General features: G+C 40.4%; 1 protein-coding gene across 1 annotated transcript in view; it reads right to left on the bottom strand.

The window, feature by feature from the left end:
* afap1l2 (actin filament associated protein 1-like 2) overlaps positions 1–19,469 on the bottom strand; it is a 36,976-nt gene extending 17,507 nt beyond the window's left edge. Inside the window, exons 1-4 of the mRNA XM_034120084.1 lie at positions 19,152–19,469; positions 5,421–5,549; positions 2,233–2,271; positions 257–348 (exon numbers count right to left, since the gene is read on the bottom strand). Coding sequence (XP_033975975.1) covers positions 257–348; positions 2,233–2,271; positions 5,421–5,549; positions 19,152–19,167 — 276 coding nt within the window. The 5' untranslated portion in view covers positions 19,168–19,469. The remainder of the gene's footprint in view (positions 1–256; positions 349–2,232; positions 2,272–5,420; positions 5,550–19,151) is intronic.
* Between the last annotated feature and the right edge of the window lie 437 nt (positions 19,470–19,906).

Here is a 19,906-nt window from a genome sequence, read left to right as displayed (position 1 = left end):
GTTTAGTTTGAACACTTAGGGTGCTTTGTCATAGTAATGTTCTTACTGTAACCAAAGACCAAAATACTGTCAATTGCATTTAGAGTCAGAATTTGTCTTTGGGCTCCTTTTAGCATACCGTTGGAAATCATGACTTCCACTGGACTCTCCCATGTACTTTATTGAGTTCAGGAGTTCTACTGGGGTCAATTGTGCTATTACCATTCCCATAAACATGTTAATCCACTCTCATGCAATCAAGCTGGTAATCACTTACTGCTCTGGGGGGCGGCAAGTCAGGGAGGCTCTTCTTTGGGACAGGGACATATTTTGCTGATTTTCCATTGAACAGGGCATCTGATCTGTCATCTAGGTCACAAAAGTACAAAGAAGGATGTCAGCCAATAACAGAAAACATTTATATTGGATGTTGAAAAATGAATGTACAAGAATCTGGATAAATCAAACAACTGTAAGGTCAACATGTTGTCAATTTAACACTATTTCCAGATGTCTCCTATACTGTACATACCAGCTCCTCCTGGTATCCCTAACTCTCACAGACCGTACAGACCTTTCATTGTTAAATTACAGTGACCGCATAACCCAAGTCAAGGGGAAACATTTGTATGATAGCAACAACCCTATTATGCAAAACAAACACCACAGTTCAAGGTTGAGAACATTTGAGAAGACTTTGTATGAGAGATTTAGGGATGATGGTTCTCAGTGGATTTTCCCTTTCATTAACAACGGTCAGAGTTCCGTTGAGAATGAAGCTACAGCAAGGAGACAGTTAGCTTGGCTAAGCATGAAGACTGGAAACAGTGGGAAACACCTAACCTATATTTATACAATTGAGATATTACATGGTAATCATTGAGCTTTAGCGGTGCTGGTACAGTAAGCACATTTGTTAATTTGGATAAAGTCAGGCAAATTGTTCAGCCCTGCAGCCAGTCTGTCTGCTAATTTAAGTTAACATTCAGCTGGCTGTTGCCTAGACTGTACTGTTTATCCGACCACCAGGTTGACATGATGAGTTAATCTCTCAAAATACAAATGTCTAAGCTACTTCCTCTCCCCATAGACATTTCACCTAGTTTCTACTTAAATAGGAAGAGCTTTGAAACACTTTAAAGATCTATTTTGAAATGTTTTTGTACCTTACTCTTAAATATACACTCACTGTAACTACAAAATCATTGAGTATTACATGACCGAAAAAAAGGCCTAGACTTGTTGAGTTTATTGCAGGACATTAAGATATCCGGTAATGTACTTACTGTAAGTGTTTTTTTTATTAACACTGTTTGACTGTAACATTAAGATCTTTCTCTTGCTCCTCAGGTTTAACAAATGGTCAATGATTGAGACATTTCAATTCTCACAACTCGACCCACACTTTCCTTCAGTCTCTGTGAAAGAAAACGTGTGGCTTTGCTAGTGTCGTTACTGAAAATATGTGCGTTAAGTTTAGCGCTTGCTGAAACCACATTCTTCATCACTGTCCAAACAAAACAGGTCGGTCTCAGATGGTGGTGAGCTCTGAAGAAACAGGCAGGAAATGGTGGGTGAAAGGAGGGGAGCTGAGGAGGGGGCGCTGCTTGTTGCAGCTTATTATCATATCTGCTATACACTTGAATCATGTGAAAGGCAAATGCATTGAAATTAAATGTAATTACATAACAAGCACGCTTTAGTGATTGACTGACTTGGACAACCTTAAAATACCAAAGTTTAGTTCCAGATTGCATAATATGTTTTTTGACAAGTAAGGATACATTTATTGCTAACAAAAAGGATGCATGAGATAAACATACAGCCATGCTAGTGTCTCAAGGAGGCTATTATTGAAGCTAAATGCTAAAGCCAGTAGTCTACAGTAGCATGGTCATGATGAAGCTACAATTATAATATTTAGCAGGCATGTTATGAAGCATTTCACTGGTTATATATATTGGCCTACTGGTGTCACAAGTAGAAGTTAAGGGATCACTAAAGTAATTAAGAATTAACGTGTCTTGAGCATTAAAATAGCCACTGTACTACATTTCATGGCAATCCATCCAGCAGTTGGTGGTCCAACTTACACTGAAATATATAGAGCCACACAGCTGGCAAGGATAAAACTCTTTTTCTTTATAGATTATATTTCAGCTATTATAAAGGGGAAAGAAATCATCTTCAAGTATCAGTATCACACAGAGAGGAGCCTTATGAAACTCACACCTTTGCCACCTTTGTCCTTACCAATGACTTTGTTCATGTAGATATACTCTTCATCAGCACCTGCATGGAGACAGAAAGCACGCTTTAGCAGTGGCACATTTGGGGTAGCTACAACAAACACTATCATCACATTATTTAAAGAACCAAGAGGACATTTGATACTACTTGACAGGAAAATGTACCTCCAGTGCCAAACAAACTTTCATCATGTTAGTCAAAAGTCTATGATTAAAGGGGGGACTTGACCCAAACAAGTAGCCTATTGTGTGGACAGATGGGGCCATTATTGACACCCACTCTCACCGTGACTGGCATTCATCGGACATTAGTCAGAAAACTTTGCACAGATAGAGCGCTGTGTCAATTTTCTATCTTTGAGGTTTTGAAGATAGCACAACTAAATATATGATGAAGTTCCTGAACATGTTACATCTGCTGAGTCCAGTCCAAAAGAGTTTTGATATAACCAAAACATAGGACTGTGGTTTGGTTTTACAATATATTTCCACTCAGTATTTGCATGAAACTTGTATTGACAAATAATAATGACAGCAGTATTTTTTGAAGCAATCTTTTTTTCAGTTTAATAGGCATATTATTGGGCAATATTAAAATATAATTTGGTTTCCTGTGACAAATACAAAAGCACAGTGAATCGGAAGTGCTTCACATGATGTGAGGAGTTAAACATTGCTGAACAAGTGATCAGAGCGGTTATTGAACTTGCCTTCTCTTTGCACTCAAATGTTTATGGGTTAGTGTGAGCATGAGATGATGAAACCTCATGTAATACATTGATGCTGAAGTCAGCGTAGTGAGAAAAGGACTGTGTTCGGTTAAACGTTGGTCTTAGCATGGTGGAATAATTATAAGCTGGCGAAGACGTCGCCATAACATTGCCACATAAACAGTTTGAATGTCTTTTCTTAAACAATAAACTGTGTGGTTTCAGGGTAGCAGGCTCCAGCTGGTTGCAGTGACCTGTTCTGGGAATTTGTTCCGGAGCTTCAGCACAGTTTTAAGGGAGGTTGTTTAATTGAATTAAATATTTTAGCTGACTAAGTTTATACCCTGAGAGGAAATCAAACAAAACTCTAACCTTGTGTGATACTCTGGAGAAGCTTTCTCCTTTGAAATTGATATTGCGAGGTGAAACCAAACAACAGCAGATTGAAAGTATGTTTTGCCTGTACAGTGAAAACAGATTTTCGGGGAACAGAGTCGAAATGCTATTTATAAGCTGCTGCTTAAAGGAAGTGAGCGTCCTCAAGGGATAAATGCAGCTTCGGAAAAATGATACAGCTTGGAGCCAGGAGAGGAAGTACGGAGACGAGTCCAGGACCTGAACATGGAAAAGCACGACTGCTGGTGTGTGTGTGTGTGTGTGTGTGTGTGTGTGTGTGTGTGTGTGTGTGTGTGTGTGTGTGTGTGTGTGTGTGTGTGTGTGTGTGTGTGTGTACACGTGCGTGTGTGTACGTGTGTATTTGGAACAGAGAAACACTGAGAAAGAGAAGCAAAACCCATGTTGCCTTTTTCAATATAAAAATGGCAGTAAAAGAATTGGGTCACTATAAAAGTGCCCAGTATTTTTGTTGTAAAAATCATGAAGCAGGGATTTTTGTGCCGTCTAATGTTTTCATAGCTCAAAGTTACTTTTCTTTACATCACACAAAGCTAAGATTTCTGAAGGAGCAACAGTCGTTTATTATTTCCAATTTATCACACACCTACTGTAGGGGCAGAGGCTTAACGGGGCTCGGTGTAGCACTGGTTCACATCGTAACTGACTTCCAGGCACCATTAATCACATCAGCACACCAGCGGTTGCCACATTTTCATGTTGAGTGTCAGAGCCAGTGAGCATGAACAACAAACTTGTCTTTAGCTGTTTGACAGGAAACATTAACGGTCCATGCATCACTATATAATGAAGCGAGAGGAACTTCAATTACATCTAGCTTGTAAGCCTTAAGTTAATAACCACAAGTATTTACAAAATATAAATAAATGTCATTCTGATACTTTTGCAAGGAAAGTAGAAATGCAAGCAAAAATAGTTCATTCAAACATCCCAATGTGGTTTTAAGTAACCAAAATAATAATAAAAGACTGGTAGCCGACAGTGTAAGCTCATTGACTTGTGGGAAACGCAGGGCATGACCACATGTTACATAAGGTGCTTTGCATAAATGCAGGCTTACTGCTTGAGTTTTTAAATGACCCATGGTTAAATATTTGTGGTTAAACCTCAACCAATAAATGTTAGGTCATCACAAATACAACACGTTTAAGAAACATATTAAAGGAACACAGAGGAAAGGTTTTAGACTACTTGTTTTTTTCTCAAAACAACCAAGCTTTCGTTGCGTATATCCTTCATGATATCCCTATGTACGAAGGTTAATAGACCATGCTTGGTATTTTCAATGTACCTTCCTTAATTATTCAAAAAGGGTCGATGGGATCTTATATTTCTTGGAGCTAGGAATCTAAGAACTGTACTTAAGTACACATTTGAAATACTTGTACTTAACTTGAGTATTTCCATGTTATGCTACATTCAGAGTTCAATTGTGTACTTTTACACATTTATTTTGTACCTTCAGTTACTTTGCAGATTTGAATTAATGAAAAATAAGACTTCAGTTACACCTGGACTAAATTCACAAGCTACCCTGCAGTATACAACGTCATTCAAACTAGCTGCACCTTTACCAGCTTTGATAACACTTTAATGCATCAGTAATTATAATCAAAACATATCATATATATTAATCTGAGATGGACCAATTTGCTAAATAAGTACTTATTCTTCTCCCACCTCTGACTTCAGACACTTAAATCAGTTCCTCAACATTTTTTATAGTGAGAGCTAGATCATACAGTTTGAGGAACCTATTTCCTTATTTGTACACTGCCAAGTTTTTGTTATTCATTAATAAAGTTAAGGGGCTTTTAAAGATGATAAGGAATGTTATAGGTATGCACCTAGATTGCAGACGTATGTATATGGCACATACTACATGGTGAGTTCAGGTTGATAAAAGGTTTTTAGGACTGAAATGTTAAGCCAGTTAGCAAATAATCTATATCGGTAAAGGCTCTTTGAATATGCTCTTTTAAATATATAACAAATAAAACCAAAGAGTCATGTCCATGGTGCCTTCCCGCAATTTTCAACAGCCAGCACTTATATTGTTAATTCATACCATTGGAGGAACTGTAGGACCGGAGGAGATCAGAGAGCAAGCCCTTCTGGATGGTGGCGTTCCCACTCAGGGTCTCCTTATCCAGGATGAGCAGGAAGCGGTGGAGCTCCATCAGGAGCTGGTCCAGCACTGCAAGCAGACAGACGAGAAGGTCTCAGAGGTAGAGCAAAGTCAAATTCCTTTATGCTAAATGGTGTTACATGTTTCTTGCAGTGAGAATATAAAAACAATGGCTTGAGACCAGAGCTGTGACAGTTCCCATCAGCAAGAAAGAGAAGAGCTACGAGTGATATAAAGCCTGTGAAGTTTCCAGGCAGAAATATTTTGCACATTATACTTTAATTTATGGCTGAAAGTTAAACTCAATGACTTTTCGTTTAACACTAAATTCGGCTGCGAGTTTGTTAGCTATTTCATTCTCACTGCTGGGAATCGTGCCTCAAGCTGTGAGCTGTATGCCAACATTTAACATGGGAGACACTCTTCAGTGGTCTTTAGCTGGCATCAAGTCGATAACCATTCAGACTTTATGTCATTCAGTCATAACTCTCATCCAGTTGATGTTGACAGCTACAAGTCTGTTTGAGGTTGTTTTGGGAGTTGTTAGGGTTTAGTGTAAGGTCAAGTCCAATGGAGGGCGGAGCATGGGCCCTGAGTCGGCGGGGCCTCTGTGTCTGAGTCTGGGTACAGCCCACACACATCCTTCAGGGGTCAGCGCTGAGCTCACAGCCCTCTCCCCTGTGTGGGGAGCTCTTTGTGCTTCCCTTCACTGTCTCTCGGCCTTATGAATAGGCCCCTTGCTACAGTGGGCCTCAGTGTTTGAGCATTTTACTGAAATACCAGACAGAAGGGGGATAAAGAAGAGAGACCTTATTAAAGGAAAAGGTGGGGCTAAGATCAGAGGGGGTGTCATCCGGTGTCATACTGTTCTTAGATACTGGAATGTATGAAATCACCCACAGTATTCAGCCTACACTGTTACCTTTTGATGTTTTCTTAGATGTGTCTGTGTTTTAAAAATCATTTTCGGTTAATGTAAAAAATAGACAAAATGTAAAGCCCGGACGACAGTCATGGCTGTCCACGTTCTGTACTACTAAAGAAAAAGCTAAAACGTTAGCTTCAGTTAGCTGTGTGTAAAAGTATAGGCTTACTGAGTTATTTCTGCTTCAAAGTCAAGTAAAAAATAAACCATAAAACATTTTACAATTAATAGGAATTGATAATACTCTCGTGTGCATGGAGTATGGAGCCAGAGTAGTTGTATTCTTTTATTTTATCTTGCCCCTGTTTACAGTCTAATGATAGACAGGTAGTCTAATCAAGTTTACAAAGTAGAACAAGTATAACAAAGGCTATATACTGTATATGCTTGTTGTTTATACTTTCAAATGAATGAAATGTAAAAGTTACAACTTTAACAGTTAAACGCTGAATTAGGTACCTACTGTAGGTGGTTAGCTAGTTAGCTGGACATGCTAACAGGGCAGCTCATGTTAGGGCAGCTCATTCAGTTTAATCCTGTTTTGAGTACCAAACATAGATCTTTATTTCTTATAAATAACAATAAGCCCCTGAAGTAGTGCCTGCCTCTGTACCCTTGAGGACTAACCTGCTATAACTACTGTAAAACAAACTTTTTAGAAAAATAGAAACAAACACTGACATTCATATGTCAAAAACATCAGACTCTACTCAGTAATTGAACTCTACACCACATGAATTATCACAACTTTCACAGTTATAATAAGGAGAGTAAACTTCTCCTCTCTGTTGAACCCTTTTTAAAACTGTCAGCTAGTCTGCTTTAGTGGCTCCTTCCGGCTCAAACTGATAACTGGGCCTTGCGGGGGAGTACATTCATGGCCTCTCCCCTCCTCCCTACACTACCTCACATCAAAGAACCTCTGCAAAGGGGGAACATTTCTGCAAAATACGGTGTCAGACCCCCTAAGCTTTGCCTTTCGATGATGACGAGAGGCTTTCCCAAAGATACAAGCGAGCTGGGTTGTTTTTAATGACTCCTGCTCAAGCTGAGTCAACGTCTGCTGAGAGGCCCTGTGGTGGGAGGATGTGCACCATGGAAAACATCATGGGTCTGAACATATATAGACACCAACACACACACACACATAGGGGATGTTAAGTAATTAAAATGCTACTATACAGACTTTTCATTACATTCTGAAGAGTTGTTTAGCTGCTGATGTTTGCCTGCTCACTACGAATGTAAACATTTTCCGGTTTCTCCTTCTTGTGTGTTTGCAGAGATTGACTCTGATGGCCTTTTGGTTTGGGGGACCCTGGGAAACAGAGTCAGCTGACAGGACAGGGAGGTCTGTAGCAGGCAGTCTCTGTGGGCTACGGGTTGGCCAGACGCCCACTGCACATCCAGTGAGTGACCGCAGCCTCCACAGCATAAACAATTCCCTTCTGTCAAATGGCCAAAAGGAATAAGAGACCATCAGCCATCAAAGGTGCCTTAGCATTCCCAACTAAAGAAATATATTTCTGTGATGCAATTAGAACTTGGGCAGATAAGATAAAGAAATCGCTTAACAACACAACTTTTGTGTCAGTAATCAGTTGATAGGATTTTCAAACACACAGAGGGTTAGGGGAATTTCTCTCCCTCATGCCTGTGGTTGTACTTCCTGCTTTGCTTCAATACAACCATGCCATTTTATTTGATATCTTGCACACTTAAGATATCCATTCAAAGTGTGGTTGATAGTGCTCTGATACGTTTGCAGATCAGCAAGGTGTACAGTATTGTGAAAGGCCTGATTAGATTACATTTAAAGAGTTAAACCTGGGATTATTTCCAAAACAAGATTACTATAGTGACAGAATGGGTTAGATTTGAAAGTCATCCACCATTATATTAACATAAACAGGCCAAAAAGACCAGAGATTATACACAACAAATGCTTCCTGCAATATTTGTTTTAAGCTATTTACGTTTTTTATCAGTGCTTTGTCTCTATCTGTTAACCTTGTCTGGCCCTGGTTGTGTCTCATTCTTTAAATTAGGCTGAATTAAATTGAAACAATAACCAACCAAGAACGTCTTTGAATGCGCTTCCAACTGTACATCTGGACTACAAATGATAGCCTACTCTTACTCTTCAACCACATCTGTCAACCTCCTGTGTGTCCTGTTAGGAGGGAGATGACAACAAGGTCCTACTGAAACTGAAACAAATTGGTCAGCTAAGGAAGGGATTAGACCAAAATAGAACTGAATAGGGGCTTTTCATTCAAAAGAGGGAAGGAATTGAACTTGGGTTTGTACCACGACTCTCCTTGTTCATTTTGACAAAATCTTCTGCCAAACAACAGGGTCATTTTGGGATCCTGGCAGCCTTTCTTGTTCCGAGAAGCTTGACGTCCTCCATCAACACTGACAGGATACATCTTAGCAGAGACGAGTGAAAGCATTTCATTTTATTGAATTAACGAGACAGGCATGGCCTCTCTTTTCAATTACACTGCCTCAGGGTTAAATGTTTGTGCAAATGTTCGTGCAAACATGGTCTCAAAACATATTGGGCAAATATAATCTGACAAGAATCTAATTTGCATTCCTTCCAAGTGTAGTATCAACTACAGCAAGTATCCATACTGATCAGTAATGAGCGTTCAAAATGTAACCCTTACTAAACCCATAAATCATCATCAAAGTGCTCTTAACAGCAAAAGCCCCTCAAATGTTTGCCACCACTTTTCAATGTGTCTGGTCATACTTCTATCATTTGTATTCCTTTCTTAAATCAAACTGGCCACATTTTCCTGTTTCCTCTCATCATTTCATCATCTTCCTCCATCTGTCTTACTTTCAAAACAACTCCTGCATATCAATTCATGCTCCAGGAAATATCCAGTTTTTCACTGATGCAATATTTGTGCTGCTTTTAAGCATGTGTTTGCCTTTGATCAAAGCCAAACAGACTCTTTCTCACATAGTATCAATGTTTTTCTTATAGCCTGATGCAGCATATGATCGAGTTATGTTAGATATACTGTAAAGTATCTTATATGACATACTATCAAAGGGCACAATAGTTAGAAACAATGCTGGCTTTATACCGGTTACCAAAAAACCACCACAGTGTTAACTTGTTTAACATGATTAAGTAATGATGGGACATTAAATTAGACTGAGCAAGCATTTTTTAAACTCATAAAACTTGTTTACCCCACAACTCTGCATTACTCATGATAGAGATTAACTGGTAGTGTATTTAAATGTGATTTAATCAGTTTGGCACCCCACTTGAGCAGCTGCTTTGGTATGTTTTAAAGAGGAGACAGCCGTTTTAGACCACTGTGCCTGATTGTCATTATGTTTTGAAGAAGTTCCCAACAACATTTTACAATTGGGTTATTAACCCAAATTAAAGTACAGTTATTGTGATGCAGAGTCAAAGTCAAACCTGCTCAAGTTTAACATCAAACTTTAGTGACATGAAAGCACTAGAGTGGATTGTAAGGATGTGTGACAATACCATATTTGGTCTGAGTAAGAAAATAACCCAACATTAATGGAATAAATTAGACAAATACACTTTTTTGCTTTTTCTACCCATGGCTAGTAAGTAAAGTGTTGGTGCTACATTGACCCAATGTGTGCTAAGTTGGTACATTTCTGTTGGCTATTTGTATTAAGATTCATGTAAATGTAATTTGTGAATCAAATTCAAAAGTAGACACACTTACACAATTCTATTTTCAAAAGAAAGAATGTTGACAGAAAATAACATTAACTATTCACAGCACTGAGTCTATAGTGTCATTTTTTAACTGACAATGAAAGAGATACAACTCCAGGTAAAAGGGAAGTGGTTGATAGAACGAGAATTGGAACCAGTGACCTAACCCGACGGTAGAAGGTTTGGGTTGTACACCAAAACCTTTAAAGCCATTCTCAGTATAATGAAGCAGAAATGTCAGAGCAGGTTTGTTTCCTATCGTTTGACTCTTATACGCCAAACGTTTAGAGGAATACACTGAATGACCCTTGGGTTTGTTTCAATGCATCCAAGTGAGAGAAGAAGCCACGTAGGATTGGTTTGTTCCAGTCTGGCCTGGCTCTGGTGATAAAGCAGATAATTGGCTCATGACAAGGGTCAATTAAAGGACAAAACATTGATTTGATTGGTGTTTGATCCCTATTGGCAGGCAGTGGTCCTTCTCCCTGCTGCATGCTGGGTTCAGCTGTGGGGCAGAGACCTGCGTGGACATGGCTCGATAAATCCAAGCTGTGTTTTGGTGTTATTGCCGTAGAAACCCGGGGAAAAAAAAGCAGGTGTGAACTTGATGACTCAACAGAAGAGAGCTGCATGTGTCTGATAGCAGCTGAACTGAAGGAGCTTTGGAAAAAGATGGACACAAAAGAGGAGTTAAATATGAAAGAAACATATAAAAACTAAGGACAAATGGTACAACAAACAATATGGGTAAAAGCACATAAGTCCATTTCACAAGGCATTAAGTCAATATTTCCTTGAGTTTCAACAAAAGGTGGTTTTGATAGAAACATCACATATAATGAGAGTAGCGGATCTTGTTATCACAGATGTATCTGGAACAAACAGCAGGTACTGTTACACTAAAATACTTTGCCCCAATAAAAAGCAAGAAACTTTAAAATCTTGATCTTCTTAGCAATCTTATGGTTAGTGTTAGGAAGATATCACTCGACACCAAGTTGAGAATCAATAATCAGGTACTAATGTATTCTTGCAAGAAGGAGCAGAGTTAAATCACATACAAAGGATATGGGTTAACTCACACACATGGGGTATGTTGCTCAACGGAGCAGGAAAAAACATCAGGCTTATATAGTTCAAAATACAGAGATAACAACAAAGTCGTAAATCGAGGTGGCGCTAATATCATCAGCAGGTGTCGGAAAGGCAACGGGGACATCTGCGACGTCTTCTGGAAAGAGTCACGTACTTCCTTCACGCCTCATAGAAGTGGGATATTTAGGAGACAACAAGTATGTGTCTTCTCATAAATATCAACAACCTGAAATGCCCTGCCTCCTCCTATCATTAGAAGAGGCAGCTGCAAGGTCATACCCAGTGCCGAGTCACACATAGTATCAGTGCATTAAAACAACCCATGAAGAGGAGACAACAGTATTTTCTCCAACAGTTAGGTAACCTCAAGTGTGGCAAATACCAATTACTTCCTTATAAGTAATATTTCTCCCCATGACCCTGAATCAGAGACTACAGCATATTGATTGATGGAGTGTAGAGATGTTTTGTCATGACTTGTCTTATATTTCTAGCCATACATTACATGCTCTCTGAATATTAGCCAGCAGGAAAAATATAACCATTCAATATTATTCCTTGCCACACCGTGACAAACTCTGCATGTCAGTCCCTCGACTGCAGCAGTCATTTTATAAAAATATTAAATGACTGCTCCTCCTCCGGCTTTCTCACTTTCCCTTTTTATTTTGTTTTCTAGTAAAGATTTATATTTATATGCAATGGATGCATACTGTGAGAGTAGTAGTCTAGACAGGACTTGCTGTTTAAAGTGGACCTATCATGCTATATTATAATAATATAGTGTAGGACCATACCTATATAAGGCATATTTATACTTTTTTTTTTTCAAAATACCAAACAGATCATGCATTTTAGCCATGCCTCATTTTGCTCAATTTGCACTATTTTACCCCTGTTTTTGCAAGGGCTGATTCTGTGAGAACAGCACCACCTACAGGCCTGGCATATGTACTACATCATCTCCAGCGCTTTCGAACGGCAATGGCCGTGGCTGTCTCCTCCTGATTGGTGGAGTTGGCCCAATAGCCATAGCGCCACCGTCCTGACGTCAGGACAGTGTTCAAATCTGGATCAGTTTTTATCAGATCCGTTGCAGCCCCTTTTTTTAGAGCCGTTACGTTACGTCCGCAGAGCCGTTACGTTAAGCCCCCGCTGATTGGTCCAAATTGACCAATCCACGGACTTCCTCACACACAGGCAGCTCTGCTGATTTCTCCTCCCTGGCTGCAGGCTGATAACAGACAGTTGGGATCGCGGCGAAATTCTCTCTGCAGACCCATTCTCACAGCGTTTATCAACCTTTTTCTTACTCAATATCAAGCCACACTTATTGTTTTTACTTCGGCTGTGAGTTTGTGTGTGCTCAGGATGAGTTTGGCTGTGTTTCGCTATGTATGCTAAACAAGGAAACAACACCTCCACGGAGCTCAGCGCGATTCACAACGTCCCGACCAATCAGAGCACACTGTGCTCACAGGGAGGGTGGGGGCTGGAGCTATTGGAGCTACAACGAGCCGTTAAAGGCAGAGAGTGAAATTCAGTGAATTCACGTAGTTTACAGAGATGCTGTATGAGAAACCAATGTGAGTTTGGAAAAATGCACAGTATAAATATATTTTAGTATACCTCAACAATGGAATTATGATCAGTGGAAATGGCCATGACACCTCTCCTTTAAGTCTTTTTTTCACTTCAATATTAAGGTTCTTCAATGTGCAAGTAGAAGTCTTTTTGTTACTGTGGTAAAGTGCGTCAGTGTTTTCAAGTTACTGTTTTAGTGTGTTGCTGTGTTTAAAAAACACTGGGAGGATGTGGTTTTTAGAAGATCTGACCATGTTTCTCGCTATCTAGCCCCTTATCGCATGCAACAACACAGTATCTGCAGAGTCTGTCAAAGTGACAGCAGTAGTGATTAATAGCATTGTTTTACTATAAAATTGCATCTTTTATTTGAATCTAGATTTTCACTTACTAAAACAAGCACATATTCAATCATGGACATAAAGGGGAGGAAAAACAGACTCAAAAGTCATCATCTTAAATCAATAATCGCTGATTTGGAAAAAAAATTCAAATCAAATAATGTCAGTATTGTAGTTGCTTGAGGTCGGAAAGGAGGTCATTCACTATCGACAGGAAGTTGTTTTTACACTGTGGGAAAAATGCAATGTAGGTGGAGCCTGAGGTTGTCGAGTGGTTTGGTCATGGCAAAAGAGTTAACTGGATTTCATGCTGCTGCAGCTTGATGCACTACTCAACAAATCTTTGACCAGAGAAGAGGAACTCAGTGGAATCACCTGCTGTTTGTTCGGTGAAATGAAAACCTGCAGTCTTGTCATGAAGACTCTTTTGAGCTACTGTAGTACAGACTATTTTGACTCCTTCTTTATTAACGTCTCTTGAGTTTTCCTTTTCTTTTTGGCCAATATCAAAATATTATACAGGCTTGTATGTAAGTATGAAAATAAGCAAATAAACCAAAGCTCCATTGTCATATGAGGAACAAGATAAAACAGAATCGGCTTAAAGGTCCCATGTCATGCTTTTCCGGTTATTACCCGTCCCCTTGTGTGTTATGAAGGTTTTTATGCATGTAAACGGTCTGCAGAGTCAAAACCCCTCAAAGTACACCCTGTAGGGAGTGAAACTCTAACACAGAAAAGACCTCCCCAAAACGCCTCGTTGGAGATTTCTCATGTTCTTCCTGGGCATCGTGACGTCTGGATACCCAGTAGCCACGCCCAGAGCTATGACGCGATACGGTCATGCGGTACCCGGAATCAAATGGACCAATCCGCGGAGCCGTTACGTTAAGCTCCCGCTGATTGGCCCAAATTGACCAATCCATGGACTTCCTCACACACACACACTCAGTGCAGGCAGTTCTGCTGATTTCTCTTCCCTGGCTGCAGGCTGATAACAGACAGTTGGGATCGCGGCGAAATTCTCTCTGCAGACCCATTCTCACAGCGTTTATCAACCTTTTTCTTACTCAATATCAAGCCACACTTATTGTTTTTACTTCGGCTGTGAGTTTGTGTGTGCTCAGGATGAGTTTGGCTGTGTATCGCTACAAGGAAACCAAACCTCCACGGAGCTCAGCGCGATTCACAACGTCCCGACCAATCAGAGCACACTGTGCTCACAGGGAGGGTGGGGGCTGGAGCTATTGGAGCTCCAACGAGCCGTTAAAGGCAGAGAGTGAAATTCAGTGAATACACACACCAATGTGAGTTTGGAAAAATGCACAATTTAAATCTATTCTAGTAGACCTCAACAATGGAATTATGATCAGTGGAAATGGCCATGACATGGGACCTTTAAGAGAAAAAGAGTCTGTGGGCAGCAAATGTTAAAACCATAGCTACAGGCTAGATTGAAGTGTTAGCTTTTATCAAGTTACAAATACGTGAGGAAGAGTCACTTTAAGCGTACTTCCACTTTCTTTTTCAAGTTGCTCCTCTTTCATCTCCCCTCTGTCCCAACTATTGAACCTCGTCTTTATTCATCTCACGCTTTATCTTTCCCAACACCCTTTTCTTTTCTTCCAGTCTGTCTTTAGATCTGTGCAGTGTCAGTGATATCGAGCCTTACAGCTCAGCCCTTGGAGGAATCCGTTTTTATAGCTGGAACATGCTAATGGGCTCTTAAAATCCAAGTGAATCTTTGTTTTTTTAAAGGAAGGAGCCATGGTGTACTCGAGCAACTTCATCTTGATTAGGATGCAGCGCATGTTACTGTAGTCCCTGCAGATGAATGCTTGAGCTGGAGGTTCAAAATGCTGGCTTAGTCGATGACATGAAGTTTGTGTATGTGTGTGAGAGACTGTCTAGGAAGCAAAGTCAAATATGTGGGAAGTGAGAAAAAGAGCTGAATTAAAACAAAGTTTCAAGGATAATGCCAGAATCTGCCATTTATGCTATTTTTTTTAAACCTCTGAGGAATTTATGTAGCCTTTAGCTAACTATGTTTAATGACAACTCTGAAACAATGTTAGCAGTTTTTATTACATATTATCATATCTTACAGCACTAACTGGAACGTGAATACCGCTGCTGTAATAAATCCAACATGAGTTCTCTTATTTTACATCAGAAACAACTAAAGATACCAACAGCATTGACTAATATCTGCAGTACATTCAGATAAGTCAATGCTGGATAGTTCCTTTGCCATGAAATGATAATATTGTGACTCCTCCAGACACAATTCTATATCTCTTTCTCTGCATGTTGCTCACAAACACACACAGAGATGAAAAATGTGTCAGCCCTGGGCCATGGTGCAGAAGAGGCTCAGTGTGGTTCCACTTCTTCCTCTTAAAGCAGCACCCTGCCAACATCCCTCCTCCAATCTCTCCCTCTTCTTACGTCCCTTCGCTCTACAGGACCCCAGCAACAGCCAAATGCAGATATATGCAGATTCACGTTTAAAGAAAAAATTACGAGGCTCCACGCTCTTGGCTTGATGAGAAAGAAAGCGACAGACTAGAAGCAGCTGCTGACAAATAAAAACTAACTAGCAATGCCCCCTCAGAGTCACCCACATGAAAGCTTCTGTGCTCAGTTATTATCCCACAGATAAGTGGCCAGGGCTGCAGGGAGAGTGAGATCGAGTGAGTGTGCATGTGTGTGTGATTACAAGACAGTAAGCTCTTGTTCTAATCTACCATTTCCTTCTACCTGGTGAGAAAAAAAAATACAGGTCTGATCCAGAGCTCCTGTATCCAATAAATAAGGCCACGTTTGATGTGTTGTAAATGAACAGGAGCGAGAGCCTGAGGGTGAAAAGGCGCTGCACTGCCACAGATCAGGGAGACCGTCTTTCTTTTCATCATTTTTATAGCTTCCTGAATTACCCGCACTCCACTCACTCCCCGTTGGCAAGTACAGCCCATGACACACACAAACACACACACACATGAGTGAAGCGGGGGACCCCATGCCAGCCCTGATGTCCTAAAACTCAGTCTGCCTCCGCTGAGCTTATGCAGGGTCAAACCCACTAAACCCACGGACTCTTTCACATTGTCATGCTACACTGAAAAGCACTTTTGACACTACAATTTTCAACAGACTTTTACAGAAATTGCTTAATATTTTGACTGGGAGTAATTTTGACTGACATGATCCCTGCAGTTCCCAGACTAGGCCCCTGAAAGCCAGCCAGTACTGGCATACGCACGCTAATAAAAATGAGAATAACTTTTAAGCAACAAGTGGTTTTCCTCAATACATCAAATAATACTGCACACAAACATTTAATGGTTGGAAACCATAACCATAATAATGGTGCAGTGGATGGTTGAAAGCTGAATTTGAGCTATATATTATTTATTGCTGTCTAAATTCATTCATAACCTTCCTGCCACAGCAGATCAAAAGGCCTGAAGGCAAAATAATTAATGACACTTTACCAAAAAAAGACATCTTTTGTCAATTCCCAGATTCATGGTTTGTGTTTCAAGCGAATAATCCACTTTAAAAATGCCCATCAATACATCTGTCTATCTGCTATCATTTGTCTTTTTCTTTTTGGCAGCGATCACAGTATCAAATTATTGTTGGAGAAGACGACTGACACTCGAGGCAAGAAAAGGAGCCATCCTATTAGAGCCCATCGCTGCTTTTCTTTGGGGGGGGGGGGGGGGGGGGGGGGGAACCCAACCGCAAAGAGTGTGCAGCCAGCACAGTGAATTCAACATGGACATGCTTTACCCAGGAACTGGTGAGATCCATAATAACAAGGAAAGCAAAACAAGCAGGGGCATGAGGTGGAAGGCACTGTTTGACAAGGAAATGGAGATAATAAATACTAGAGGAACTCACAAAAAGGATAAATAAACACACTTTTCCATTCCCCTTAATTGTTATATTTATGGGAAATTACAACCCCATTTTGTGTAATGTTTCTTTTAAAAATCGACCGTTCTGTTGATAGTGAATGTAACAAATGTGCTAATTATTTCATTTCTGCTGTAGTCCATCCTCTACTGATACAAGTATTCATTAAATATCCGAGCTCCTGGTAGCTTCACTAGTGTGATCTCCATCTCCAGCAGAACGATTGCAGATCAGAGACATGAGCTGCTGAAAGTTGTTTATCTGGAATGAAACCTGCATGAGTCAGGTTTGGGAGAAACTGCATATCCAGAATACTAAACAATGCCTTGCCTTGTCTTGTCTCTCCCTGCATTTTCCCAGGTTTCCCTTTATCGTACCTCCTCCACTTGCTGCCTGTGGCTGTTAGTATCTAATTCGGTGTCCTGGTGCTGCTGCATACAGCTGCCAACAGAAGACAAACTAGTTCTTATTCCGACCCCACACACACCACCTCATTCTCTGCACCCTCTAACTGCCAGGTGTGGGATCATTGACCTGCATCACTCCACCTGCCCTCAGCTCTCCTTTACTCTTATGAATTGGATCCTCATTACTCAGGCCCACCCCACTCGAGGATTTAAGAAACTGGCACATGCTGTATTGGTCTAGACAATAAAACTGTTAGAGACACAGTCAAGTTAACAATCAGTGCAATTTCTTTAATGCTGAAACATGGCATCACTCCACTACATTCTGTCAAAAATGAATGTATATCCTAAGATAATGCACATTATAGCTCTTATTTTCTCAGTAGAAAAGTTGTTTAATCTACAAAATGTCAGAAAATAATGGACTTTCCCATCACAATTCACAAAGATATTCAATTTTTGACACAATAAAAGAAGAAAAAGTTGCACATCCATAAATGTGAGTAGCTTGAAGCAGAGAAACTTCTCCTATTTCTGCATGAAAAATGAATTAATAATGCATGTTAGTTCCTTGCCAGTCGTCTCATCAACTCATTGACTTCTTGTATGATGGATGGACCATGAATGAACACATTGCAGCACTGGCTTCCACTCTGAGAGACAGTGGGAGTAAACAGACTGGGCTGCTGGTCAGCTGGAGATGGGGAATGTTGCAGCAAGAATTTCAAATTGTCCATTCCAGTTAGACTAGTCACTATTGTTTTCAGTCCAGCAAGCTGCTTCACCCAGTAACCTCACCCAGACTCTGGTGTGGGTGAGGTAACTGGATGAAGTGTTGATGGTCCAGATGTCATGTTTCTCAGCTCCAAAGATGACTTGATAAACTTCCTTCTAACTAGCCTATTTGCTTGATGTCTTTACATGTTTTGACAGCAAGACGAGGTGCATTGCGTGGCCGATCCTTTTGCCAATCCAGAAGTATTAAACGGCCTTGCTCATCCCCTCATGGGCAAATAACCGCAGGAATTTGAGGAATGCTGTGAGAACAATGTTGCTGCTATTGGAATTCATCAGTGGCCACAGTGTAAACTATTTGATAGAGCCCACTTGGATGGCGAGGCGGTTAGGGATAAGCCACAAATCTTCATATGCTTGGTGGCACACAGGTTGCATTCAACTCTGGTTCTGAGGACACATTGCCCAAAGGCAGCTTACAAGTTTGACAAGACAGTCTTTGGCTGTTCTTTGGTTACCTTCAATAACCCACCCCTGAGGAATTGTAATCATCAATATTATTTAGTGGCAGGTGACCAATACCAAAGCTAAGCAAAGTGAAACAATGTTTCTTACAGCATGGAGGAACCACAACTGAAATCAACATGAAGATGTACATCATAATGGTGGTTTCCCAATTATCAAAACAAGAAAGAAATAATATAATTTAAAGAAAAACATCAGATTTGTTGTCTTTCTACCCAGTTCTGGCGACTCTAATGCATCCGAATTCAAAACATGCCAGATGTGGTGTGTATTAAATGTGTATTACTTAAAAGTTGTTGCAAATGGTTGAAAAGCAAGTATTGTTGTAAAGATGCATTGTCAGCGATGTCATGGAGAAACTCGAGAAGTCAGCAGAGTCTAATGTTATGACACAAAGTGAAAAACTCTTACCTTTGTGCTTCTCCATTCCCTCGCCGCTTTCCTCCACTCATAAAATCAAACAATCCCAAAAGTTTGCTGATGAGTTTCTGGGTGATGGGACGGAGAAATTGTGCGGATTGTAGCCCGACGCTGCCGTTTTCAACAATACACACAGACTGGCTGAGTGACTGACTGCTGGGTTAGACACGGAGAGATTTGACGGAACAACAGCGCTCTCATCGTCTTCCTCATCTACTTTTGCCGCACCTCCTCCCAAATGCAGCATCCACACTGCAGCTTTGTGACTCCTTCAGGTGTCATTCAGGTTCTCCCATGGGTCCCATAACAAAGTGAGGAAGAGGACAAACTTTTAGGAGAGGATGGTTGCATTATGGGGCGTATTTGTTTAAGTGTGTGTGTGTGTGTAGGGGGGATCTTTAATCAGGTTTGGTTTGTTTTCTGCGATAAACCTATACATTTTGGTTTTAAAATAAACCCATACAAGTGTTAAGACTGAATAATTGTGGGACTACTGTCAGAAATATGGGGCAAATGTTTGAAAAAAGTCGGTAACAACAACAACAACACAGTTCGTCCGTGCCAGATGAGACAGAAAGAGAGGAAATGGTGTCTAGATAGTGCCTGAGGAAAACACTGCTATCGATAATTACTCTTAAAAGATGTATTTAAAAAGAAAAACTGGGTGAGTACTGTACTTTCAAACAATAAGAAAGTGAAGTTATCTGCCCCGTGGGAGAAGCGTGGCCGGGTGGAGGTATGAGAGG

This window comes from Trematomus bernacchii, unplaced genomic scaffold (genome assembly GCF_902827165.1).
Source record: "Trematomus bernacchii unplaced genomic scaffold, fTreBer1.1, whole genome shotgun sequence".
In the NCBI taxonomy this organism is placed as follows: domain Eukaryota; kingdom Metazoa; phylum Chordata; class Actinopteri; order Perciformes; family Nototheniidae; genus Trematomus; species Trematomus bernacchii.
Note: the sequence above shows the minus strand (reverse complement) of the source record. Positions and strands in the feature narration are given on the sequence as shown.